The sequence below is a fragment of the Equus asinus genome, chromosome 2 (assembly GCF_041296235.1).
Source record: "Equus asinus isolate D_3611 breed Donkey chromosome 2, EquAss-T2T_v2, whole genome shotgun sequence".
Classification (NCBI taxonomy): domain Eukaryota; kingdom Metazoa; phylum Chordata; class Mammalia; order Perissodactyla; family Equidae; genus Equus; species Equus asinus.
In genome coordinates this window covers 96,935,859-96,963,586 of record NC_091791.1, presented here as the reverse complement: position 1 = coordinate 96,963,586, position 27,728 = coordinate 96,935,859, and the positions used below count along the sequence as shown (strand labels likewise).

The 27,728-nt window shown below is 55.6% G+C and overlaps 1 protein-coding gene across 10 annotated transcripts in view; it reads left to right on the top strand.

The window, feature by feature from the left end:
- Nucleotides 1-27,728, top strand: part of CEMIP (cell migration inducing hyaluronidase 1) — a 144,303-nt gene that overhangs the window by 92,917 nt on the left and 23,658 nt on the right. For all 10 annotated transcript variants that reach the window (XM_070494204.1, XM_070494200.1, XM_044760400.2 and 7 more), the window contains 9 exons: nucleotides 1,904-2,036; nucleotides 2,806-2,997; nucleotides 11,792-11,967; nucleotides 13,632-13,841; nucleotides 21,542-21,747; nucleotides 22,461-22,530; nucleotides 23,357-23,485; nucleotides 25,823-25,908; nucleotides 26,836-26,967. In XM_070494204.1, the coding sequence (XP_070350305.1) occupies nucleotides 1,904-2,036; nucleotides 2,806-2,997; nucleotides 11,792-11,967; nucleotides 13,632-13,841; nucleotides 21,542-21,747; nucleotides 22,461-22,530; nucleotides 23,357-23,485; nucleotides 25,823-25,908; nucleotides 26,836-26,967 (1,334 nt within the window). The remainder of the gene's footprint in view (nucleotides 1-1,903; nucleotides 2,037-2,805; nucleotides 2,998-11,791; nucleotides 11,968-13,631; nucleotides 13,842-21,541; nucleotides 21,748-22,460; nucleotides 22,531-23,356; nucleotides 23,486-25,822; nucleotides 25,909-26,835; nucleotides 26,968-27,728) is intronic.

Genomic DNA, 27,728 nt, shown 5'->3' with positions numbered 1-27,728 from the left:
GCACCTGTCCAAGCCCTGGCATTGTCCTCTAGGTGCCGGTCCGTGAGGCCTGCCTGTCCGCTGCTGTGAGACAGTGTGCGTCAGTGGCTGTAGGGGGCTTCCGGGAGGGCTGAAGGTTGACTATGCTGGGCTCGCATCTCACAGCTCTCTGGCCAACCCAGACAGCTGTATCTGCCAGGTTCAAACGGCATTTCCTAAAAGTACCCCCTTTCTCTAGGTCGCTGTACTTGGCCTGCCTGTGGGCCCGGCGCTGGTCCCTTTGGTTTCTGTGCCAAAGAGGATGATAGCTGCAGCCTGGCTCCAAATCGTGCGTCCCTGATGACAGCCAGTCTCCAGGCAGACACGCCCGGCTCTAGGATGCGGCCCAGCTGGCTGGGGTCACACGTGCCTCTGAGCTGCTCCCTAAATTCCCTACCTGGCCTTGAGGCTGCTTGCCTTCTCGGCAGCCCCCATCGGCTGAGACCCCTCTCTGTGCCCGCCCGGGGCTGCGGGCTGGGCTCTGGGAGACGGGCAGAAACCTGGTGCTTCCCCTCCCCAGAGCCCACGATCAGTGGGACGAGGCCAGCACCGAATAGAGGACGTGAGGCAGTGAGCCCCGCGGGCAGCGGGGGAGGGCCCAGACGCACCAGCTCTGCTGTTGGATGAGTCTTGATTCACATTTTGGCTCTGCCACTTTCTGGCTTTGTGACTCTGGGCAAGTTGCTCAACCTCTCAGAGCATCAGTTTCTCTGTAACACAAGTAATGACCTTGTTGCCCTGAAGATGGAATGAGATAATATGTGTAAACATTTCTCTCGCAACTATAAGAAGGGCTCTCAAACTTTCCCGCCCTTCAGAATCACCTGGCTGGCTTTTATTTATTTACTTTAAGTTTTTAAGATTAATTCAAATAATATATTTTATTTAACCCAATATATTTGAAAAATATTACCTTTTTTTTTGATTTTTTTTTTTGTTTGAGGAAGATTAGCCCTGAACTAACTACTGTCAATCCTCCTCTTTTTGCTGAGGAAGACTGGCCCTGAGCTAACACCCATGCCCATCTTCCTCTACTTTATATGTGGGACGCCTACCACAGCATGGCTTGATGAGCGGTGCCATGTCCGCACCCGGGATCCGAACCGGCAAACCCCAGGCCACTAAAGCAGAACGTGTGCACTTAATCACTGCACCACTGGGCCAGCCTCCAAAATATTACCATTTTAACATGGAATTGATCAAATAAATTACTCATGAGATATTTTACATTCTTTTCTTGGTACTATTCTTTGAAGCTGGCGTATATTTTGCACTTACGGCACATCTCAATTTGCACTAATTACGTTTCAAGGCTTCATTAGTTGCATGTGGCTACCATGTTGGCCACTGCAGTTTAAAAGTCCTGATGCTCAGGCTACACCCCAGACACGATCAGATCAGAGACTCTGAGGGTGGGGCCTGGGCGTGAGTCGTTGTAAAGACTCCTTGTGTGACATGGAACTGTGTTTGGGTCCCAGGGGCTTGAGCATAGCGAGTCCTCAGTAGGTGTCGGCCACTGTTCATGGAGCTGGTGGTGGTGCTGGTACGAGTCATGAGAAGCCAGCCCAGCTCCTACGAGAGTGCCTGCTCGTTGTAGATGGCCCATAAGAATGACCCCAGTGATGTGCACTACATCGCGGGTCGGGATGCTGAGAATTGGAAGACCCCGGGCAAGGCATTTGTCCGTCCTGCAACTTCACACTGTTTTCCTTATGACAAAACTGATGGGGGCCATCGCTGGGGTCATGATCTTGGACCACTGTAAACGGTTTTTGCAACGGGGACGATTTTAGACTTGCGAGTATATGTTTATAACACTAACCATCACCTTCCTTCTTTACCAAAAGAAAATGACCTTGCTCTATAATTTCCGTGCCATTTCCAGGCCACGACGGCGGACGGAGTGAACCTCACCGCCGAGGTTGTCTACAAAAGAGGCCAGGATTATAGGTTTGCGTGCTACGACCGGGGCCGACCCTGCCAGGGCTACCGGGTGCGCTTCCTCTGCGGGAAGCCTGGTAAGCAGCCGCTTGCCGCGGACCGTGGCTCTGTTCTTGGCGCTGGCGGCCACGTGGCGCGGGCTTGGCTGGCTGGCTCGGCCGCTCCAAGTATCACAGTGACAGGCCGCTCCTGCCGAGCTTGTGATGGAGAGCACTTCTGTGACACGGAGGCTCCTCAGAGTTGGCAGGGCCAGCAGCCCTGCCTGCCCATATGCCTTTCAGGAAGGGCAGGGCCTGGTCCAGGAGCCCCGGCGGGCAGTGGATGGGCTGACCTTCCTGCATCTCCCCCCCAACCCCCAGGGACACGCAGCCAGTGGCCTCTTAGATGCTGTTATTTTAAACCCAGTTCCCAATGTGCTCGTTAGAGGGGCTGGAAATGGTGGGTTGGTTCGAGGGGGCGCTTGGCCATCTCCCGCAGGCAGTCATTACGGAGAGGCGTTCTCTGGGGGAGACACTACTAGCTACTGTAAATAATAGTTGAGAGGAACTATATTTGTTTTACATCTGGAGCAGAGTGGGTGTGGTGGGGCCGCCGCATTTGACTCCAGCTGGGGACTGAGTGGAAAATTCCCCTGCCCGGAGCGGATGAATGGCCCTTTTCTGGTAGGGTTTTTATTGACTTCAAAAACCTGCCCCGAGACCGGGGTGGGGTGGGCCTGGCGATTTGGGTTTTGGATAGGCAAACCTGGCATTTACTCATTCGGGGAGGGGAGGGGCGGAGGTGGGCCGTCGAGAGTCTGCCAAGTGCAAAGGGCAGCATCTCAGTCCCTTCTGTCTTGGGTTCCAGTGAGGCCCAAGCTCACCGTCACCGTCGACACCAACGTCAACAGCACCATCCTGAACCTGGAAGACGACGTGCGGTCGTGGAAGCCTGGAGACACCCTGGTCGTCGCCAGTACCGATTACTCCATGTACCAGGCAGAAGAGTTCCAGGTGCTCCCCTGCAAGGCCTGCGCCCCCAACCAGGTCAGAGTAGCAGGTAGGACGTTCATAACCAGCGCCCGGGCTACACGATTCTGAGAACGTTAGGCTTAACGTTGACTGAAATCACAACAAATCCGTATCAGTCAGCTATCACTGTAAGAATGCTGCATAACAAAATACCCTTAGCATCTCGTGGCCAGATTTATTTCTGACTCACGCACCTGCAGCCTGTCTAGGAATCGGCATCTCTAGACTGAGCTCAGCTCCAGGCCGACAGTTGGGTTCAGATCAGCTCCACGTGACTCTTGTTCTTCCCAGGTCAGCTTCTTCTCGTAGGGGAGGCGGACAGCTCCTGGAGGGCGGAATGGACACACAGGAGGATGCTCGAGGACTGGGCTCAGGGTAGCTCACTCTCACCCCCACATTCTGTCAGCCAAAGGAAATCACACAGTCAAGCTCGAAGGGGTGGGGAGGCCAATTTCTCCCACCCTGACTGAGGGGAGGGAGGGCATGTTTGTTAGGCAATGATGGAATCTACCACAGAATTGTACATCTCCTTTTTCTAGAGTTTAAATCTCTTCTTTCTATAGTTTTTGGGTTTCCCTTTCTCTTCTCCTAAATCTTGACTTGGGTGCCCCGTCGTTTATGGTAGGTGAGGTTACGGGAGTCATAGATTGTTATACGTACAAAGCGACCTCCAGGACCATCCAGGCCAATTATTCTCAGTGGAGAGAGTTATGCATCAATTAGCATCTTTGGTTGTAAGTGACAGAATCCAGCTTGACTATCTTAACCTAGAAAGCAAATCATTGGGAGGCTATTCAACTTAGAAACTAAAGTCCAACCTCAGCAGCCAGCCTGCAAAAGGACCAGGACCAGGGCAGCATCCTCAGGGCAGCACTGTCCACAGGAACCGTGTCCATCCCTGCTGTAGCACTCAGGTCACCTCCCAGGGATGGAGCACGGATGGGCTGGTGGCTCGGAGGAGGCAGGGCACCCTCCTTGATGGTCGCTCTAAGACTGTGTTGGATGGAGAAAGGGTCACTCCCAAGAGGAAAATTGGGATGTATTGCCAGAACAAAGGAGCATCAATACTGGGCATTAAAAATATCAGCTGCTACAGGAGCACTGTGCCTGGAGAAGTGTTAGAATCGGGGTAGGAGGAAGACTGTGGAGCGAAATAGCGTATTCAATATATCCCAAATACCTATCATTTTGGAAATAAGACTTCAGAAAGTAAAATGCAGCACAATCTTTTTGGCTGGTGGGGATGTGCTCGAGAAAGAATTTGGGGGAGCAAAGGTGAAAAAAGCTGAAAAACGGTGATGGAGTCCAAAGCCCTGATTTTGCTCGTGGGGGAAGGAGACCGTGGAGGGCATGTGGCTGAGGTGGCCCAGAAACACCACAGCTGTGGTCCCAGGGCGGCGACCCCAGGACTCAGATCCTGCAAAAGGAAGGTTGGCAATATTTCTGGGAGATGCTGGCCTGGTGGCTGTGGCTGGAGAGAGGAAGGAGGCAGCCACCGAGGGTAGAAGCTGAGACGACCAGATGTTGGTTCCTCGACGAGGTAACAGTCTGCCTGTTTAAACAGCAATTGGTTGGAATCCCCACCTTCTTTGAAAAAGGTTGGAGGGTATCTTATAACAAACTCAAATCCAAGAAAGTCTTCATCCAGGAAAAAAAAAACACACAAAGAGTGAAAGACTGATGGAAAGAGAATCAATTCAGCAGAAATCAGGGAAACTGAAGTTGGCACAAGCTACTGAAATAGACTATGAAATGTATCTCTGAGCTTCCTGGCAGCCAGAGCAAAGAAAGAAACTTCACAAATTATTTAACTGTTATTGTCCAACAAAAGGGAGGAGACCAGAGGCCAGGAGGCGCCACTTTCCCTTAGCTCTGAGCTGTGGAGGAGTATGTTGTGGGCGTCTTCATGTGAAGGATGCTACATAGCAGCAACAGCAATGCTGGGAGCATTTGATGCAAAGACGTTCGGTGTGCCTCTGTTTGTAGTTTGACTCATGATATCAGATGCCCAAAGTGCCGTTGGTCACGTTCTCTGAAGACATTTTGAGAAAGGCTTTTTTTTCTTTTTTGGTAGAGGCAAAATTTTTAGAAGAGGCTCAAAGACCATAGGAGTTGAATTCCAGGAACACCAGTTATTAGCTGTGTCACCTCAGACAGTGACTTGACTTCCCCCTGCCTCAGTTTCCTCATCTGTCCAATGGAGATAATGGTCACACATACTTTGTGGGGAGTTTGCATGTGGAGGTGCTTACAACAGTGCTGGCACACAGTCAGCACTCAGTCGATGTCAGCTGCTATTAGTAGTCGTATTAGGGGCAATAAATCAACAACTGAGCGTAAAGTTGGAAGGAAGGAGGAGGTGTGGCCCAGAGGCCACTGGTTGAAACGTGGATTTTACAGCTTGTCTGTTCTGCCCCTCTGGGACACCCAGGTGAAGGGGGCTGTGGAGGGAGAAGCAGGCTGTGTCTATCGTTATCAGTAAGCAGCACACGGGGTCTGCCGTAGGCCTGCGGAGGCCCCGAGGTGCCGAGGCCATTTCTGTGAGGGTGCATGTCCCACCCTTCTTCCACCCCCGGGCTGTCCGGGCGTCCTCGCTCCTCCCTTCGCAAGGACACGCATGGGGAGGCAGAAGGAGCATTTCATCATTTATTCATTCAGCCAACAGTTCGCGAGTACCATGTGGCTGTGCACCCAGCCTTGGGGGCGCTGGGTGAGCCAGACAGACCCGCTCTCCACACCCAGGGAGCCCGCAGTCCCGCGGTAGAAAGGGACACCCAGCAAAGAGCCATCCCGATGGAAAGAAAATCCCAAATGGGAGAATGCTATGGAGGAGGAATATGGGGACTGTGACGGGGGCATAGAAAAGGGGGATTTGTCCAATCAGAACAGGCGTGGGAGCCTTCCGAGAAGAGTGTGTGATGGGGCGGAGAGCTGGAGCTGGAGGAGAAGCTAACGAGGCCCGAGGAGCACAGAGAGGGACGGCCAGGTGCCCAGACCTGTGCTGGGCCCAGCATGCGGTGCTCTGGCCACAGGAGAGGAGCTGAGCTGGAGGGGCGAACAGGAGAGCTGCAGGGGATGGGAGACAGCAGGAGCCGCTGCCATGGTGACTTGGGTCTTCATGTGAGTTCTGGGGCCACAGGGTCCCCAGTGACAAAACACTCCCCAGCTCCCCGTCTGCAGGAGAGCAGTGATGGTGAACCCTCGGGTCTTCCCCAGATGACTCTGTGTCCCCCGGGGACAGTACACGTGGACAGTCCTTCCGGGATGTCAGGTGTACACCTGGACTCTTGGTGGGAGTGGCATCAGACGGTCCGAGCTGATGTCACTGGTCACCGTGAGGTGACGTGGTTCTGCATGGCATTTGTGGCTCCGAGGAGGGGGAGAGCCTGCCGTGAGCCCTGAGTGTGGTGGAAGGAGCAGCTCCCCCAGGAGAGACCCCTGGGCCTCATCTACACCTGGCATTGGGCACCCTGGAGACTGGAGGGGGCTCCCTTTGAGCAGGTCCCGCTGGGGCAGCTGTGATGTCAGGAGCTGCCTGCCTCCCCCTGCGCAGGTTGGCATGTGAGCTGAGAGCTGCTCCTCTTGACAGTGTTTGACTGACAGGTGCACCTGCCTCTGGAGGCCTCTTACGGCAGGAGAGAGAGGGAGGTGGCTGCTCTGGCCCCGAGCACCAGGGAGGAAAGGAGGCTGGACCCCTCAGGACCCTCCCATGCCTTGGTGAAGCTCTGCCTGTGTCTGAGTCTCCACCAGCCCCACTCCCAGCCCACCACCTCCCTCCCTTAAAGATGTTAGGCTGGGAGTGCACCATCCACGTCACTCTGCTCTTTGGGGCTTAGGTGAAAACAGCGCCTCCTGGTGGATAGCACCGGAAATGCCCCAGGTGGGGGGTGTGTGTGTGTGTGTGTGTGTGTGTGTGTGTGTCCAGGGGAGGCCCACATTTCTCCTATTCGGCCCCAAGCCCATTCTTTGCCTTGCCACCCACCACTGACGTGGAGTGAGGATGCACCTGCTTCGGTCTCGTCCATAACTGAGCCCCCTGGGCCCCCACCCCAGCCATCACTTGGGGTCCCCTCCCCCGGCTGGGCGTGGACAGGGACATGGCCTTCCTGGATCCTGCTTTCTCCATGCCCCATTCCAGTAAACAGGCCATTTTGCATTTTAAGAGTTTTCTGATGGGAAACAGATGAGGATAGCAAAGTGATGAAAAAGTGTGAATCATCTAAAAAAATATTTCAGAGTTTTGCCAACCACAGCATGATTCCTGACACCTCCTGCTGTGGCAATTGGAAATCTCCATTTTCTGCCCCATTTTCACTCTCACCTTCACTTTGCTTCTAACATCCCCCCAACACACACACACACACGCTTTTATACACACTCGGCCACACGGAGACGCCAGGGCGGCGTGGAGGCTGGCTGGGCAGACCTCGCTGAGAAGGGGCCGGCGGAGCTGTGTCTGGAAGGACAAAGCAATTTGCTTCCTGGGCAAGGTGGGGAAGGCTGTCCCAGCTGGAGGGAGCCGCTCAGAGAAGAGCTGTGAGATGGGAAGTAGCAAAGGCTTGTTCAGGAAAGTGTGGGCGGTCCGGTCCAGCTGGAGCAGAAGGGGACATACGGGAGTGACGGCCGATGAGCCTCACGGTGTCCGGGGTTTACTCTGTGCATCCTGAGGGCTGGCAGGACTTCATCCTTCTGTACCTCAAGACCCGTCCAAGGACCTGCTGGGTTGAGGAAGCCTTTGGAGGTTTCTCTGGGTGTTGCGGGTAACGCTGTCCGTGGGGGTGTCCAGCAGTGAAGAAGAGGGTCTGGATCTCGCATGCCTGGAGGCACGAGGCCTGGAAGAAATCCTAAGGGACAGATGCCCCAGGGAGGGATGGCAGACGGTTTGGAGATGGTTTGGGAGAATAGGAAAGGCAGGGAGGCAGAGGGTGCTGAAAATTCTTTGGTCTCCTTATTGATCCCCAAGATCTTCCATTGGCGAGGGAAAAACGAAGCAGGAAGGTGTGTCCAGACAGAGTTAGATGTGCAAGAGCTTCACTGTGGGGAAGGAGAGGGGGGCGTGGGAGGAGCCGGGAGAGCATCAGACCGGGATGCAGGTCTGATGCCTGTGAAGGGAAGAGGGAGGGAAGGACCATCAGGCTGCAGGAGCTCAGACCGCAGTGCAGCTCTGAGGAAGTCTCGGCAGGGATGGGGGCTCCAGAGCAAAGGCTGCCTCTTGGGGAGGCCTGTGCGGGGCGGGGACGGCCCAGCTCCAGACCGTCTGCCACGCTCCACCTTTGGGAGGAGCCCAAGCAGCACAGGCCTTGGCACGAGCACAGAGCACAGCTGATTGCAGGTGTGGCAGCTGGGGGCCGTCTGCTGGTCTGCTGGCTCCACTCTGTGCGGCAGACCCCCCCGGGGAGAGACCAGAGGTGCATACTCCTGGGCCGTCAAGAGAGAACCTGGACCTGCAGACGAGGTGACGTGCTCAGCCTCAGAGTCAGAGTCGAGGGTTTGTGGAGACTAAACAGTTCTGGAAAGACAGCCCTCGCATTCTCCTGGGGCACAGTCGCCGAGTCCCAGAATGGATGAGGAGGTGCTCACGGCGAAGGTCCCGGCTCACAGCGCTCGCTCGCTCACAGAGCCAGAACCTGGTGGTGAGAGACATGGCCCCCCAGCCTCAGTCACGGCTGCCCCGGAGGGCGCGCTCTCCTGGGAGTCGTGTGCCCCGTGTCCTGGGCCTGGCGCTCTCCCTGGTCACCGGGCAAGCCCTCAGCACCATCTGACCTTGCGTTTCCCTGAGTGAGAAGCTGGGGAGCTGGAGAAGTGACTGCAGAAGGCCCCTCTGGTCTGATCCCCCATCAGGGTGACAGTCACTTCCCAGCGCATCAGCTGCCGGACGTGGGTGTTTAAAGGTGGCCTTCATGTGGGCCTCTTCCCTCATCAGCCACAGACGCTGCTCCGGGGCAGCTGCTGTCTGGCTCCTTCCGCAGGGGCCGCTCAGAACCCCCCACTCCGCTGTAAGGCCCCATAACTGGTGTGCTTGTGAAGGCCCCAGAGCCGACGGGCGGAGACTGGCCAGGGGTGGGAGAAGAGGCTCCCATGTGGCTGGCCAGAGGGGACCCTGCTGCTGGACCTTAAAGCTGTAGACTCGTGGCCTGTGACCCAGACCGGAAGCCACAGTGGGATGCACTGGAGGAAAAGGCCCCAGGACTTGGCAAAGCTAACTTGTTTCAAGGTCTCTCCCCTAGGTTGATGTCAGAACCCTATTTTGTACCAGAACCCTGGTAGCCCCCGCATGGCGTCTACTCCTGACCTCTTCAGAGGGGGCACAGACCTTTGGCATCAGATGTCTTTGGGGATATGAGCATATTACAGTAAATAGACTCTTTGTAAAGTTAATTTTTTTAATACTTGAGACCTTTTTTTTGCTGAGGAAGACTGGCCCTGAGCTAACATCCATGCCCATCTTCCTCTACTTTATATGTGGGATGCCTGCTACAGCATGGCTTCATGAGCAGTGCATAGGTCCGTGCCTGGGATCCGAACTGGCAAACCCCAGGCCACCAAAGTGGAATGTGAGAACTTAATCGCTGCACCACTGGGCTGGCCCCATACTTGAGACTTTTTTTGAGAAGGCCTCTATGGTAGGCTGAATAATGGCCCCAAAGATGCCCACGTGCTAATCCTCCAGACCTGTGAATGTTGCCTTACTTGGCAGAAGGGACATTGCAGCTGTGATTAAGTTGAGGCTGGTGAGATGGGAGATTATCCTGTGTTATCTGGGTGGGCCCAGTAGAGTTACGAGGCTCCTCATAAGAGGGACCCAGGAGAGTCAGACAGAGAAGAAAGTGATGTGATGACAGAAGCAGAGGGTGAGTGATGCCACTGGAGATGCAGGAAGGGACCACAGGCCACGGAGTGCGGGCGGCACTAGAATCTGAAAAAGCCCAGGAACAGACTCTCCCGGCCCTGCCGAGACCTTACCTCCTGCCAGGGTGAAGCTGGCTTTGGACGTCTGACCTCCAAGACTGTAAGAAGATGAACTTCTATTGTTTTAAGCCATGACGTTCGTGGTGATCTGTTACAGCGGCCACAGGAAGCTGATGCCAGTTCCAAAATGGATGTTTTCTCAGCTTTGCTGTGCACCAGTTTCTCATCTTGAACTAAGATGCTTCAAACAAACCACCATCTCCCTGAGTCTGCAGAATCCCAAAGCAACAAGCCTCCTGAGGACACTGCAGACCCACCCACAGGATGCGCCCGGGAAGGGTGGGCGGGGAGCGGCTCTGCCCGTGGGAGAGAGAGCAGCGCGCGGTCACTGTCAGTGGGTGCTGCTCAGGGCTCACCATGACCACGGCCTTTGCGTGTGGGCACCGGTGGTGTCTTGGGGCTGAGCTGTGCTCTGTGGCTCCAGTCAAGGTCACGGTACAAGCCGGGCAGTGTCTGTGGTGTGGTTCAGGCTGCGAACCCACAGCAGAGGTTGTTGCCTTCTGTAATTGCATCCTCGACTGGGAGAGAGTGCCTGCCAGCCAGGTCAGCAGTGTCACCGACAGGCCAAATCTGGAGGCAGGCTAAGATCTGCTCATTCCAGGAAACAACTTGGGATCATGGTGGAGGCAGAGTTGGGGGCTGTAAGTCAAGGACAATTTCGAATTTCCAAACTCGTGTCACCCCGCACCTTTCTTAAGGTGCATTCGCTGCAGGTGGAGGAGGAGGAGCCTGGAAGGGAGCAGTTAAGTGGATTGGATGAGGCCGAGTGGAGCGGTGGGAGGGAGACAGCAGAGGGAAAACGGAGGCGGGTGCTACGGACCGCAAGTGCAGGGACTCTGGCCGAGGCAGGAGAAAGGCTGACAATAGCCCAAGGGGTGGTGAGATGGGCAGAAAGGTCTTTTCTTTGTAAGAATTGGAAGGCCTAGGTGAGCTTGAAAACAGAGCATAAGGAACCCAAATGAAGAGACAGAGACAGAGAGCATCCTCTCCTCCAGGCCAGGGGGAGGCAGGGAGGTCGTGATGAGGTCAATACGGAGTGGGGTGCAAGCTCTTTTCCACAGTTCTACGTAGTTCCGTACAGGCACCCCAAACCTGGCCACAGGGCTGGACACAGAAGCGCCCACCTGGCTTTCTAGAAAATGCAGTGTAGACGCACACTGTGCATGAGGTTGAGAGAAGCAGAACAGTGGTTTGCCTGCCTAACGGAGTACGGATTTGCCCTGTCCTATAGCAGGTGGCTTTAAAGAGAGATGAGATGTGTGTTACATCCACAGGAATCCCAGCTGTAGGCGGTCCGGGGCATCAGCTCTGTGGGGTCATCCAGAGCCAGGCGTCTTCTCTCTCGTTGCTCCGCCATCTCTGGGGCATGGTTCTCGCCTGCCTGGGGGAGGCTGGCCCACCAATGCACATCCACACTGCAGCCCCCAGGGAAAGGGCACGGGCAGGGTCACCTGAAGTTCCCACGTGTCGCTTCTGCCCATCTTATGACCACACGGGACTGCACGGTGGCTGGGGAACGTGGTTCTCCTGAGAGCCATGTGCCAGCCACGTGCCACATGCAGGAGATCCTAGTACCAAAAGCAGAAGAGGGACAGGCATTGGGGGACAAACAGCCATTTCTGCCGTGGGCTTCTGACCTCAGCATGCATGGCTGTGAATCCTGGCTCGATGAGTAACTTCACCTCCCTGGGCTTCATTCTTCCATAAAATGGGACTGGGGGGCATGGGGACCACCATGCACGTGGGTCATGGTGATGCACAGGCAGCAGGGTAGAAGCACCTGGCAGGGGCCTGGGACACAGTGGGCACACGCGGCACCCCTGACCTCCCACCTTCCCCCATTTCTGCCCTAGGGAAGCCAGTGTACCTGCACATCGGGGGGGAGGTGGACGGCGTGGACATGCGGGCCGAGGTCGGGCTCCTGAGCCGCAACATCGTGATCATGGGGGAGATGGAAGATGAGTGCTACCCCTACACCAACCACATCTGCAACTTCTTCAACTTTGATACCTTTGGGGGCCACATCAAGGTACGGGTCTGCTGGGCTGGGCTACGACCCAACCAGGAGACTTCCCACAATGCCAGTCTGTGGGCGGGGGTTCTTGGTCGGGGAGCGGATGGAGGAGCGGGAGCAGGACCAAGGGAAGAGTACCTTCTGGAAACTGGAGAAGTCTTACGTATTATCCATCAGCATCTTGTTTGGCCTGACAATACTTGGCAATGAGAGAGATGATGGAGCCAAGCTGGGATCGTCTCTCTACTCCCCAGTCACCTTGGATGAGTCACACTGTGCTCCCCGCCTTCCTGATTTTCAACCCCAACCACTGCTTTCTTCCCTTTCTTCATTATTGAACCCTGATCACTTCCTAAAAGAACTGGCATTTAATGCACAGAAAGTCACGTTTACAATAGAGCCATTAAAATACAGATAAGTGATTAGCAGGGGAGAGGAACGAGAAATTCTAGCATTAAGTTTACCCATTTTCCTGGTGGAGAGTTGAGGTGATGACAGAAACAAGAAAAACTTTCTGCTCATCTGAGAAGAACAGTGGAGTGAAACTTACAGCATTCACGATGGGTGCCCCACTGGCATTTTAGGTGAGACAATTTTTTGTCTTGCAGGCCTATGTTACAGGATTTCTAGCATCCTGGTCCCTGCACAGTAAATGCCAGTGGTGCTCCCCAGTCATTGCAACCACCGAAAACAGCTCCACATACTTCCAGTCGGTGTCTGGGGAGGGGTGGGGGCGGGCTGGCGGTTCTGTCCTCATTTGAGAGTCTCGTGAGAGAGACTAAAGCAAAGATAGCAGGTTTGCATTACACAGGATGCTGCAACCCCATTCCCGGTCCAGAGAGGAAGCCCTGAGTGAGCAGACTCTCCCTGCCCAAACCAGGCCTCAGAATCATTCTCAACACAGCTCTCCAGAGCAGTCATGGCTGGGGCTGGCACTCGGGTTGACACCTACTTTTGGAAGGAATCGTTAGCATGTCCTTAAGATCACCCATCTCTAGTAGAAGTTGGCTGAGCCCAAGTTTCGACAAGAACCATTTTGGAGTGTGCTGCACAGAGAGCTCCTGGAGTGTAGACACTCAGTGTGGTCAGGTGGCTACCTGAGCAAGCTGCAAATGGCTCCACGTGTGCTATAAACCCAGCGAGTGGAGCACCCACAACTCACACACATGCCCCAGAGTCATAGGCTCACGGAGACTCTCAGCTTGGCGTCCCCTCCCCCCCGGGGGGGGCCTCAGATGGTGGACATGGCACAGGCTCTTATGCCCTGTGGTCCACCCCGTCCTGGATTCCCCAGCCCTCCCGGGGTGTGATTTTTGTCAGCCTCCCCCCAGGTTATCTCAGCGTTATGCCTTCCTTACAACCCTCACTGGCTCAGGGGGCAGGAACAGAGGGGGAAGCAAGCCCCAGCAACCGCACGGTCCCTCTGCACTGCTTGGTTGCAAGCAGCTCGTTGCCCTGCTACATGTCTAGGTGTGAGCATTGCCTCGTCTCCCTCAGGGTAAGAAGGCCAGGCATCATAGCTCGTGTGCAGAGAACAACTTTGATTTACTGAGCATCCAAGGCGGGCATTAATGACGCACTTTGAGGACAATGCATGCGCATCATTGGAATGTGGGCATCAGCTCGGGGGCAGGGAGCGCCTCCCGGACTCCCCCTGACTCTCGGCTCTCCTCTCCCAGTTCGCGCTGGGGTTCAAGGCGGCCCACCTGGAGGGCGTCGAGCTGAAGCACATGGGCCAGCAGCTGATGGGCCAGTACCCGATCCACTTCCACCTGGCAGGCGACGTGGACGAGAGGGGAGGCTACAACCCGCCCACGTACGTCAGGGACCTGTCCATCCACCACACGTTCTCTCGCTGTGTCACTGTCCATGGCTCCAACGGCTTGTTGGTAAGCGCCTCCTTCTCGGGGAAGCAAAGATCTAGAACCCCTCACCCCCTCCCCTGATACCTGACAGCTCACTGCTGGGCCCAGGGACCACTGGCCTGGAACGACGTTTGGGTCTCGTCCCTGCGTCCAGGGCCGCTGGGGTTGAACCACCCTCAGCTCAGATTTTAGGATGATATCAGATGAGGGCAGGTCACCAACAAAAGAAGGAGGAGATAATAGGGGTGTGTCCTGGCGAAAGGGCACCAACTACAGAGGTGGTGAGTAGTTAGTGTCCTGTGGTCACCGGGAGTCTAGTTCCTGCTGCGCCTCGTTAGGATGATGAGAAGTCCGAGGGTCATCCCGTGACTGGGGCATGACGGATCAGCTGACCGCAGACCAGGAGACGATGCCAAGACCCTGTGCTGTGGCGCTGGCACCACAGACTTGGGCGCTGGTAGCGAGCAGTGGGCTCTTTTCTTCTCTGGAACCAAGTGTCCTTCAGAGCAAGTGCACTGGGAGAAGGGCTCTCCTTAGCAAACTGGAGTGTGTGTCAGAGGCTTGTCTTCGTCTGAACAGCTAATTTTTACACTAAGTTGATCCTTCTTTAAGTGAACTAAACTTACATCCTCTATAAACTTTTAAAACTGGACATTACAAAATGGCGCCCTGCGAGCTGAGTCCAGCTCGTGTCTTACTCGGCTAACGCAGCTTTGGAGAAACTCTGATAATCTTTTACACTAAACTGATGATTTGACACTAAATTGGACTTTCTTTAGATGTACTAAACTTATGTCCTCTGTGAGCTTTTAAAACCACACATCACGAAACGACACCCTGAGAGCTGAACCCTGTGACCAGGTGTGTATCATTTGCTTAAACAGCGTTTAAAGAGACATTTGAATTAGTTTCCATTATTTAAAAATTAAGAGATTTCACATAAAAATCTGGATTCCTGGCTCCTCTGGGAAAGTAGACTGAGCTGACGGCACCAGACCCACGTTCCTGCCCAGCCTCGGTGGATCGGGGCAGAGACACAGCTGCCCCGCTAGGCCCGGCCTGCGTTGTCCGGTGTGCCCCGTGCCTACCACTTCCTAGCGCATTACAGTAAGTCCCCAGGCCGGAGCCACTCATCGTGTTGCCTGCTGGCCCCTATGGGCATCTGAGCTGGGGACCCCTGCTTTACACAGACGCAGTGGAGCCCCCCACCAGGCGTGTGGTGCAGGCAGCTGAGGCGGCCGGTCAGCGAGGGGCTGGTGAAGCCACTGTCAGTTCCTTGTGTTCTAAGAGTGCCTGCTGGCTCTGTTTAAAACTCCACTGAGAACAGGGGGAGAGCCTGCGCTTCGGGGCCCCGCCTGGATGGCCTGGGTTCAAGGGCTTGGTCCACAGGTTACGAGCTGTGGGACCTCAGGCAGCTTACTTGACCTTCCAAACCTCGGTTCCCTCCTCGGTCCAGTGGGGAAACAACCCCAAACACACAGGGCCGTGAGGGAGGCAGACCCGGTGCCCTGGCTTGGCTGGCGTGCAGGTGCTGGCCGGGACCTGGGCCAAGGCTCCCAGCAGGTGGTTGGAGGGTTGTGGGTGGAGCAGTTGCTGGAAACATGGAGTCTTTTTATGGCTCAAGGAAGAAGCAAAGAGAATGTTTTCTGGCTGAAGCAGAAAGACAACAGGATTTACACTAAGTTCAGATCGTCGGGGATGCAATAGAAGGCGCAGGACGAGCTTGGGCTCTGGAGCCGTCTGGCTTCTGCTGCTGAACAGCCGTGGTGCCTGGGGCCAGTCGTTTCCCCCTGATGCCTCTGTTTCCTCCTCTGTGAAATGGGGAGGACAGGACGTCCCATCCTACATGGTTGAGGAGTAAAGGGCGAGGGGGCTGCTGGGCCCAGGGCCTGGCGCACTGCGCCTGGAGCAGGCGTCTGGTCTGTTCTGTTCGCCCGTGCAGTTTGCTGACTGAATGCGTGAAGGGAGTCATCGATGTTCTCACTCAGGCTGGAGATTAAGCCCAGAATATGTGGTGGAAGGAACGGGGTGGAAGTGAAGAAAGGGAACAGGCCTGAGTCTGAGGAGCCTTACCCGCCTGACGCATTGGTTCTAAACCTTCGTCCTCAAATTTAGCTTAGATTCACCTACGTTTAACATTAGTCACGCGAAAGAGACAAGAATACTGGGAGCCTGTAATTGCAGGTCGGTTTGAGTGGAAGCTGCTCTGAATCTCAAGGTGGTCACATGCACACACACGCATGCACACACATGCACACGCACACGTAGGGAGGCTATGCTGTCCCACCCACTTGCCGTGTGACCGTGGGGAGGCTGTGTGATCTCCTACGTCCTCACTTTCCTTGGATGTGCTATGAGAACACGATGACTACCCCTCATGGCTGTTCTGTTATGAACTGAATATGTTTCTGAAATGTGTTCAGAAAACACGTTTGAATGCTTTCGGCCAACTTCGTAACAGCAGAGCCTCCTCAGAGCCCAGGTCTCAGCCGCGGGCGGGGGGGGGGCGGGGGAGGGGGGCTTGTGTGGGGGAAGCAGGGCAGGTGGCACTGGGAGGGGGGCCAGCGTCGGCCAGCGCTGAGGGGCACTTGTCAGGGCAGTCGGCAGAGCAAGCTTCTCAGCCGGGATGCAGGCTGGGAGAGCAGCACCACCCAGGGTCCAAGTTAGCATGGACGAGCAGGGGATGGGGAGATGCGCGGAGCAGGAGGAAGGCAGCAGGCGAGGAGCTGCCCATGGGGCTGGCTCATTTTGAGCAGCCGGAGAGGTCAGTTGCCCCCACAGTAGAGTAGGATTTTCAGAGCCAGAGCCTTGCTGTCCTGCAGACCAAGGCTGTCTCCTGTCTGGCCCCGAGGATTCCGACCACCAGGCTGGGAGGGAACACTGTCAGCTCCCCGGATGACAGCCGGACGCCAAGCTGCAAGGCGCTTGCACAAGCCTGGTTGTGGGGTGGCTGCAGCCTCATCCTGCTGGCTATGGGGGCTCCGACCATGCTCAGCTCAGGGCTGCGCTTGATGGCCAAGCTGGTGGGTCAGGATTTGGGGCCTGCCAGCCCGTGTGGCCTTCCCAAGGTGAAACCAAAGTGCTGTGGCTTAGAATCCAGATGAAGTGCAGGCCTCTAACTCTGTGGGCCAGAGGCAGCGGCATAAAGGGGCGCATTCCGTGCGGTTCCCCAGGAGCCGCATCTCTGGGCGGGAGCTGGGGTTTTGTGGGTTGGCACCTCACCCTGTAAACGCTCCACCACCGGGGCGGAGACGCTGCCTCGGGAGCTGGACTCTGTCCATGAGAATTTTACATTAGCTCCCTTCATTTTGGCTTGAAGGATTTACCAATGGCTGAGTTTGTTTAGAAAGATGTTTTTAGCTGCTGGGATGAAAAGAGGCCAAATACAGACAAAGACTTCATTCTGATTCAGAATGCAGAGGCCGCTCAGTAGCATCGTGGGTACCTTTCCCCTAAAGCCATCCCCCGTCTGCAGATGCCCTAGACCCCAGAGGGGCAGTCACTGGCCCATTGGAAAGGGGGATTCTTGGTCGGGCAGAGCTGAAGTGCCTTGAAGCTGATCCCAGTGTCCCGGGCAGCCCACCCCATGGGCTCCTCCCTGCCGCGTCCTTAGACACATTCTGGTACCCTCCATCCTCAGCCAACAGCTCCCCATCACCCCCTCCCCCTGGGGCAGCCCTTCTCTGCTCTTTCTCTTTCTTCACCACCTGCTTTCGGAAGGAGTAGTCTGAACTTGACATTTCCACCAAGGCCTCTTCTCTTTCCCCTCCTACCTGACAAACGTGTGGGCTTCTTAGCTTGTGCTCCCTGGAGCCTTGGTGACAGCTCTCAGCAACGTCACTCCCTGCGTCACCACCAAGCTCCTCCTCGGCAAGCCCACCGCCCCCTCCGCCCCCTCGTCCAACTCCTGACACTTTCTCCTCGTAGCCGTTGTTGCAGGCTCAGCAGAACAGCAGGTTACGGAGGATGGAGTCATGGTGACCTATTCTCATCCTGCCAGTGTCGACTTGGGGACTGAGCAACACTTTCTGAGCCTCAGTTTCCTCCGGTGTGAAGTGAGGATGATGATAGAACCATCTCAAAGGCTTTTCGGGAAGATTAATGTTTGTGACATATTAGCAAAGCTATTAAGTAGAATTGCCACCGTGCCACTCTCTCTAACTGTGACCTGGGCAAACCTCCCTGGCTCCCCGAGACATGTAGGTCTCCCCTTGTGAGCATCGTCAAAGGTTGCAGTAAAAACACATTTGATTTAACGTTGATTGTCCTAGAGATGCCCAAACTCGTCAAGCCGCAAAGCCCTTTTTTCACGCAACTTCCGCATCTCGCAGAGTTAGTGTCTGCAGAAATGAGTTTGGGAAATGCCTCTCGGGATGTTGACAGCATCAGTGGTGTCCTCCTTGGAAGTGACAAAGCTCCAGGATGCTGGCAGACATGGGGCGGAGGCGGCCTGCACATCCTCTGCGGGAGAGAAGGCAGGTGTCAGATGGGCTCACGCAGAACATGTGCTTCTGGGCTCCGGGGCAGGACACACAGATCGCCTTCTTGTTCGCTCCTGGAAGACGGTGAATCCATCCCAGTACTTTCGAGGAAGGGAGAAAGGACTCCAATATGGATTCTCCAGTTTTGTTTTCTCCTCCTTTCCTTTTTTTTGAGCAAAGTGTGGGTGGAAGAAGAAAACACGTCCTTTCCTTCTTTCCCACCTCTTGCACTGCTCAAGCTGTGTTACCTTTGATATAAATGCCTCCAAGAGCAAAACATGCTTAAAACCAGGATGTCCCTAACAGGCTGCCCCGTGTGGTTGTGCAGGTTGTATCCTGTGCAATCCCAGGGGGCACCACACATGGACTAAAATCAGTCCCCAAGCCCTCCAGCCCCAGGGAGACACCCTTCCTTTGATGCTGTCCTAAAGATGGCTGGAGCGCCCTGCGTATATGGTGGGACCCCACTGCCCTCTCTCCCAGGCTCAACGCTCTGGGAATTGTGGGAGAGGCTTCTGTTCATCCCCTTTTCCAGTTTCTTGAATTCAGTCTCACCCACTTCTTGATTCCTGTAGTTACACTCTTCTCTCCTTCCCACATGGGCCCAAATGAGGAACCTAGACTCTTGTCCTTAGAAACACATTCTTTTCCTCATTATGCAGAGTGATTTGGTTCTGTTTCCTTTCCTGGCTTCTATTTGCATATCCAAACTCTCATTAACACACTCTGCAAAACATCTTACCTCCCCCTCCAGGGCTGTTTTCTTTAGTGGCTCAAAAAAAATTAAGAATAAAGGGCAGAAGCTTGGAAATCGCAGTCTTCCTTTGAATATGATCATATTTGCTGTCACGTCTCTCGCTGATGTGAGTTATGTCGTACCCACTCGAGAGGGCAGAAACACGTACAGTTCATTTGTGTCTGCGTTTGTTTGTTTTAAACAGCAATTTCTTTCTCCTGCTGGATCCAGGGTGATGTTGGAAGCCGTTCCAGTTGGGGTGAACTTGTTTGCACAGGGCAGTTCCATTTACACCTGTTGTCCCAGCTTAGTTACTAACAGCACCCCTTTCACTCCCAAAAATGTCCTGGTTCAGACGATAGACTAACGGTCACCCTCTCTGGAGAAGTCCCTGAGGGCTGAGACTTTTCTCCTCCACGATCTCACGCCTTGACTCCACCAATAACAGCTGAAGACTTAAAACAGCTCTCGGGAATCGCTTCCAGGACTGCCGAGCATCAACAGGGAAGGAGGCGTCCAGAGAAGAAAGGGGAAAATACACTTTGTGCTGGAGAATGGCAGGCAGCTCATACGTTAGCGCTGGTTAGCGTGCACAGCGGCTCGGTGGTCCCCCAGAGTCTGTATGTACATGTCTGTTTATCCGGCTAGAGTCTATGGATCTATCGATCGATCTATCTCAAGTGATGTCATAGTTTAAATATTTAATTCCGGGAGCTGTTCTGGGGGAGAACGATTGTAAAATGCTGGAGCTAAAAAGAGCTTTAGAGGTCACCCTGTCACACGTCATTGCAAGCTCGTCGCTGAGCCAAGACTTGAACCCGTGTCCTCTCCTCCCAGCTCAGGGCTTTCTTCTATCTCATTGTGCTTCTCTCTCGACTCTATATGCCGCCTCACCCCGCTGCTAACGAGGAGAAAGAAATGCAACACAAGCTGAGCGGGGTTTTTTTCTTCTTCTCTCTCTGGTGCTGTGGGGAATCAACTGGGACACAAGTTGTGGAGTCAGACAGATGGAGAATCAAGTCTCACTTCTGTCCATGCGAGGGAGATGCCTCTGGGCAGCAGTGTCATCTGTAGAAAGGTGACAGTAGTTGTGATAAAGATTAAATGAGATAACGTGTGTAAAACATTTGACACCCAGTAAACAGTATGAGTTTTCTTTCTTTCAATGAGGCGTTCCTCCCCGTAGCCTCAAGGGTCTGTTAGCGTAAGAATGTACCTAATTCATTACTCACATTCAGGGAGGGCTGCCCAATGTGGGATCCAGACAGCGGGCAAGTGGGTACAGGGGGCAGGAGGCGGGGGGCCTGGGTCTGAACACGGCTCCACCACAAGGTCGGTGGGCGTCCCTTCTCTGGGCGTCAGTGTCCTCCTCTGAAGTGAAGGCATTGAACTTGCTCTCAGGTGTCCCGGCCACCTTGAGCCTTGTCCGCCCCTGCTCGCCTTTCCAGGCTATTTATAACAGACTTTCATGGAGAAACGGGAGCTCGCCCATTGGATGGCCTTGGTGTTGACTGAACAGAGTTCACGATCACGCCCATGCCTCTCACCAAAGGTTAGGGGAGAGCAGCTTGTCCGAGAGAACAGAGAGCCTCTCTGGAGTGGGGTGGCATCTCATCTCTGGGGTGTTCAAGAGGAAACAGGATGCCGGGTGGTTGGGGACGATTGTGAACAGAGTGTGGCGTTGGACAGGAGTAGGGCTCAGGCTGGAGGCCCTCCGAGGCCCCCAGTTAGTTCTGAGATTGATGAGTTCATAGCATTCTACAGAAGGGGCCTCAGAGCTTGTGGAGTTCGAGCCTTCACTTGTGGGAGGAAAAGTGAGTAGAGACTGGTCTAAGGTCCCTGTGCTGGTTGGATGCACGGCTAAGATGGTGCCTAAGTCTCTCGATGTCTTGAATGGTCCTGCCTCCCCCACTGACTGTGATTCCAAGAAGGATGTTGAAGAGCTGGAGTTTGCAGCCCCTCCTGGTTCTGGGCCCAGGGGTCGCAAATGTGACTTGATGGGCAGGATGGGCTACCAGGCTGACTTGGACGCGTGGGTGAGGGCACAGTGAGGACACCAACACCATTCCTACTGGAAGATGCCCGCCCGGCCCAGCTCAGAGGCTGCCTCCCAGGGGAAGCCCTCCCCACCACCCTTCCTAGTGGAACCCTCTCTGTGCAATCGCTCCACAGAGTCCTTGTCAGCTGTGTCCTCGCTGCGTCCTCACCAGAGGGGCTCATGTGACCTAGTCTATGGCGTCCTCTGGGACCCACTTCTAACATTTTGTCCCCTTTCTCACCCCACAGAACCTCAGCCCCAGCACCTCCAGCTGGAAGGGACTTTAAAGCCAGTGCTCTGTCCCCTGCCCCACCCTCCCCAGGCCCAACACCCATGTCAGGTCCAGCTCCACCCCCGGTGCTCCTGGTGGGGTCTGGTGTACGGCCGATGCTGTGTAATGTTTGTTGAGTGAATGAGCACATGGATAATTGGGCGCTGGGTGAAATGTCGCCTGTCTTGACCCCTGCAGGTCAAGGACGTTGTGGGATATAACTCTTTGGGCCACTGCTTCTTCACGGAAGATGGGCCGGAGGAACGCAACACCTTTGACCACTGCCTTGGCCTCCTTGTCAAGGCTGGAACCCTCCTCCCCTCAGACCGCGACAGCAAGATGTGCAAGACGATCACAGAAGACTCCTACCCGGGGTACATCCCCAAGCCCAGGCAGGACTGCAAGTAAGCGCCCCTCTCTGCGCCGTGCGCCACTCCAGGCCTATGCCAGGGCGGCCCAGGCAGCGCGTGCCCAGTGACCGCTGAGCCTCGGACGCTGCGCTCCCAGGCTTCTGGGTGGCTCAGGCCTCACAGTCGTGACCCCCGCCGGCTCCCAGCTTCTCAGGAGAGGCAGGAGCATGTTTTCTATGTCTCCCTGCTCAGTTTGCCTCGTGTGCATGTTCTTGTCCAGAGAGAACTACTGTTCTCATCCTCAGGCTCTTCCTTCGCCACCGTGCTCCTCCGGAAGAGGGCGCGGCTGCCACGGCGGCTCCCACAGCAGGGACAGGTAGACCCCAGCCGCACTGATCCGTTCTAGACATCAGAGACAGACAGAGTCAGAGAGGTGCTTCCCCCGCGGTCAGCCTCTCCCTTAGAAACGGCCGCTTTCCTGGCTGCTTCCACTTACATTGATTTCAGAGCCAATCTCGGGCTTCACCCACAAACGCTTCCACCTTAATGAGCCAGGCCCCTTCAAGTTCTGACAGTTTTAAGTGCTTAAAGGCATCACACTTTAACGAGAGAACCGGGTTTCAGATCAACAAATCAAGGGTTTCTCAAATCACTGATAATCGGCTCTTCGAAACGATGTTAGCGTGCCTGACGTGGGCCCATGGGTGCAGCGGGACGGGAGCTGGCGGCCTCCTGTGTGACGCTGTCAATCTCTGCCCCTCCCACAGCGCTGTGTCCACCTTCTGGATGGCCAACCCCAACAACAACCTCATAAACTGTGCTGCTGCAGGGTCCGAGGTGAGCAGAAACGCCCATGCTTTGGCAGAAAGTAGGGATAGGGCTGGGGGTAGGAGACGGCTCGGCTGATCCTGAAATATGTGTGCTGTGAGCCCCGAGTCTCGATATCTGCGTAGTCAGGCTGGGAATGAAGAAGAAAAATGCCCGACTGGGAGTCAGATGGACCGATTTTAAGTGATGGCTCTGTCTCTTCATCACCCTGGTGATCACGGCTAATGAGTACTAAGCACTGAGTACTAAGTATATGTCGCAACTCACTATCAGATTGAAATTACTGTAGCTTAGAACGGTGTCTGGCACATCAGTGTTCTAGGCTAAAATAATTCAATTCATGAATCTGCCCTATGAGGCAGGTAAAGTACTGCCACCTGCCACCTGACGGGAGGACAGTAAGGCGGGGACAGGTCATGTGCCCTGGGGCACGCACGGCATGCAGACGTGGCAGTCTGTCCACACGGCCCTGCTCGTGCCCACCCCTCCCCACTGCCCCCCAGGGGACCTGAGCAGCCCAGGTGCTGGCTCTGGGCCTAGGCATCCGTGTCTGTGGAATGAGAGGGGAAGTCCTTCTGTGCATCAGGAGGAGGCGGTGGCCCCACAGTGGCGGCAGCAGAGAAGGGAGGGCCCTGTGAAGGCCTTAACAGTCAGGGTGGACCCACAAAATATGTTTGCCTCCAACTTTTCCCTCTTTTCCTTCAAGAACTGGGCCACAGGGGGCAGTCTTCGGGGATGGGTGGGGGTGGTACTAGACCCCTACCCGGGCCATCCTGTCTTCCTGGTGAGGCCTGGCTGGTGCTGATGCTGTGGCTCCCCCGTGCCCCCCCAATAGGAAACCGGGTTTTGGTTCATCTTTCACCACGTCCCGACGGGCCCCTCGGAGGGGATGTACTCGCCCGGCTACTCAGAGCACATTCCACTGGGAAGATTCCACAACAACCGGGCGCATTCCAACTACCGGGTAAGCCTGTGCAGACTGCGTGCCCCGCGGTCGCCTTCCAGCCCGGCATCGCGATGGTCAGAGCCAGTGGCTGCTTGGCCACGGTGGGGATGATACATTCCTGGCGTCGGTCTTGAAGAAAGTGAAGCCACCTTCCGAGGCCACCCAGGCCACTGGCCGTGGAGGCAGGACTCTCCTCTGGCTGGTCCTGCCTTGGTGCTGACTTCGCGTCTGGCCAGAATAAAAAGAGGAGCGAGACGGCCTCGCCTGGGCCCGTGGCAGGAGCTCCTCCTCCTCCTGAGCTGGGCAAGTTGGTTTGCAGTTCACTGGAGGGGATGGTGCACTGTGGGCTGTGAAAAGTGAGGCCTGAGCCCTAAGCTGGAGAAAGACAGGATGCGGTCCGAAGGCGGGTGGACCAGTGTTCGCATCCTCCCCTCTGTCCCCTTGTGTTTGGTTCCTGGGAGATGGGTTGCTGCGTCCAGGCAGAGCTGAGGAGGCAGGCGGGAAGCAGCGATGCCCTGGCCATCCTCGTCACCCGTCAATAGTCCTGTGGTCCAGCACCAAGCCAGGTGCCCGGGAAAGGGACTGGGTCTCGGGTGTGTCGAGGACCCCCAGCCAGGGCAGTGTCAAGATCAGAGTCCCGGGAGGAGGGAGTGGAGCTCGGGAACGAGGCTGGGACCAGAGACACGGCTCTGGGGGCGAGGTGGTCTCCCTGATGCCAGGACAGTGCATTGACGCAGCCCTGAATGTTGAGCCTGGCCTTCTGGTCCAGTCCCTGATGGTACAGATGAGGAAACTGAGGCCTCCAGCGGGAATGAACACATTCAGGATCAAAAAAAAGGGCCTGACCAGGAAGAAGACCATTAGGAAGAGAAATGATCTCAGAATGGACCTGTGCTTATACCTCGGGGGGGCGGTGGGGAGCAGGCTGTGAGGAGCGCTGGGCAGTCTGGGCGGAGAGGGGGACCAGCCCCAGGCAGAGCTGTGTCCCAGAAGGCGAGAAAGAAGAGTCTCACAGAGACGGGGAGGCGAGGAGGGAGACAGGCAGAGGAGAGAGAAGGAGGGCGAGCCTCGCGTGGGCGCTTCTGAGGGCCGTGGGCCTCGGAGAGCTGTGGTCACGCAGGACAGGTGCAGAGGCCGCGTCGCTGTGGGGCAGCGAGGGCAGCGGAGAGAGTGCTGCTGCTCTTGGAGACCCCGCCCTCCAGACGCCCTCCCGTGAGCAGGGGTGGGCCCCGAGGTGCACGGTGTTCCGGGAGGGTGAGAAGGGGAAGAATATGTGAGGGAGGGGGTCTCCAACACAGAACCAGGCGAGGACTGAGGACTGACGGCACAGGGCACAGGTCGGGGGACGGCCTGGGGGAGGGTGGCAGGGCAGGAAGCAGCCGGGAGGAGCCCCGAGCTCACTGGTCTCATTGTAAGCATAGGAGGAAGCCCGCGCTTGATGTCCACACCCAGGAGCCCCAAGTCCACACCCACCGTGTGAGGGTCCTGCTCCAGGACCCTGCGCCTGGGCTAGCTTACACAGTCCTCACAGCCATCCTGGGAAATCGGTGTTGTGAGCCCGACTTACAGAGGCTGCGACTGGGCTTGAGAGGGGAAGGGACTGCCCCAAAGCCAGAGCCCAGAGAAGAGCTGGGAGTCCAGCCCCGCGTCTTCTGACCCGTGTCACCACGCTTCATTATGAGTCAGCTGTGGAAGGCAATGGTCAGTGCCGTCCGATTGTCTAAAGAGGAGAAACCCAAGTTTGAGCCTCCCCAGGAGGCCGAGGGGGTCAGGGATGAGGGAAGACCGACCGTGGCCTCCCGGCAGCGTCGCTCAGCTGCCTCGCCCCGTCTTGCCCGGGGCTGACAAAGGGGGAGCCTTTGGAGCAAGATGAGACAGTGAGGTTGTCTTGGAGTCAGGCAGGAACCAAGACCAGACCCTGGGACGACCACAGATCCCTGTCCCAGGGAAAGATGAGACTTAAGTCAAGCGTTTTATTTAAATCACTGCAGACACATTTCCCACGCATGCGTACCTGTCGTCCTTGACTTGGGGCCCGGGCTCGTAACTGCCCAAAGCAGTGTGGGTTCTGGGCGTGGACTTAGCTGTGTGGCCTTGGACAAGATCCTTAGGCCCCTACACTGCAGTTTCCTCATCTGCACCTCGGAGAGGACACTTATTCCAAATTTGAGCTGAACAATGCAGAACAATGCAAGCTCTTCACCTCCCTCCCTGCAGACCCCCTGCTTCCATTAACACATCCTGAGAGCAAAGTGGGTGTAACTGGGGCGTTCAAGAGTGTGCAGCGAGGCTGGGTGAGGAGGTGCCTGACATGTAGCAGAGGCCAATGTGTCCCTGAATGTCCTCCGTCCCCAGGCTGGCATGATCATAGACAACGGGGTGAAAACCACAGAGGCCTCTGCGAAGGACAAGCGGCCCTTCCTCTCCATCATCTCTGCCAGGTAATCACCCTCGGACACGCACACTCCAGGGCGACCTCTCAGCTCGGCCCCGTTCCCTTCATTCATTCATTCATTCATTCATTCGTCAGGTCTCTGTCGAGTACTTTCTATGTCCTGCGTGTTGAACTAGATGCTGGGGTACTGTGGTGAAAACATGAGCGGGGCAAAATCTGAATTAGGGTCTAGGCCCCAGCAGCCGGAGGGAAACAGAAATTCCGAGAGGGTTCTGGATCCTTTGGCAAAAGCCAGTAGCCAGAAAGTCAGCAGGCACGGCCAGGCCACGGCAGGTCAGCCGGGATCAAAGGTGAAGAGGGAAGAATTTCACCATCAATTTAATAGGAAGGAACATGCAGGTCGTACCTACAAATAAACCTGGAGCTCAGCCGAAGGCCAGGGGCCGCTTTTAAAAGGTGCTGTCCAATCCTCAAGGCTGTCAGGAAAACCAGGACCGTTTAAAGGGGCGAAGGTGCTTGCTCTCCGTCCAAGTGGGTAACACAGTGACATGACAGTGTCCACAGAAGACTTTTGCTGGACTGGACATCAGCAAGAGTCCAGACTCAGTGCTCCATTTTGTAGCTAAGAGACAGAAGCCCAGAGAGGGCCCATGGCACGGTTACCCCATCAGTGGGCTGTGTTGCACGCTGGGTTTGGGACTGGCTGTCTGAACTTTCCTCTGTGCTTTGACACCGCCTGGGGAGGACTGCTCAGTGGTGCTCACGAACAAGGGCGGTGACGTGTCCACAGCCTGCACAGGGCTGGACCTCAGGAAAAGACCTCCTGCTTCTGTGTCCAGCTCAGAATGTTCATCCAGACCCAGGGGTGCGAGTTGGCTCCTGTGTAGTCAGAGTCTTCCCGGGCACCGTGAGCAGACAAGCTCACAGCCCAGGGGGGAGTCAGTTCAGGAGCTCTCCCCGTGGTGTGTTCCAGATACAGCCCTCACCAGGATGCCGACCCGCTGAAGCCTCGGGAGCCCGCCATCATCAAGCACTTCACTGCCTACAAGAACCAGGACCACGGGGCCTGGCTGCGCGGCGGGGACGTGTGGCTGGACAGCTGCCGGTGAGTAGAGAGCCGTGTGGCCTTGACAAAAAGTGCGGACGATGCTCATCCTCCAGCGGCGGGGGGAGGAGAGCAAGGCAGATAGGGGACACAAAGCACGCCAACCTTTGGCTTCTGGTACCCCAACCAGGCAGGGGCATAGAACGACAGCAGGCAGTGACCCCAAAAAACATCTAAAAACAGCATATGGCTTCAGCTACGAGGCCAGGAGCTATGGGTCATGACCTGCCCCCAAATAGCCACTGGGCTTGGCTCTCTCAGACCACACAGCCAGTCAGTGAACAGAAGGGTGAAGAAGGAAACCAGCATGTCCTAGGCACCGACTACGTGCTGAATCCTTGGTTACACTTATTTCTTAGCATGTTTCTCGAAGACATAAATTATCATGTCCATTTTAGAGATGGTAAACTGAGACTCAGTTTAGTGAATTTCCCAAAAGTAAGTGGTTGGACCGAGACTTGAAGTTTCAGCTCATTGGTCTCCAAGGCCCAAACGAAGAAGACAAGGAACCTGAGTCCTGATATAAGGTCCCCACGGAGAGCCACCGGCCCGCACGGACAAGGACCAGAAGGGACAGGCAGCTGAGCCTGGATTTGCTTTAAACAAGTGTCATGAAATGTTCTCCTTGTCTACCTTCATGTTAGAAATGGGAGATCAGAAGCTCTGTGTAGGAAATAAGTGTATTTCTCCATTTTATTGTGTCTGATTAAAGGAGAAATAAAGGTGAAAGGGAGCAAGAGGATGTGAAAGTGTGTGAGGAG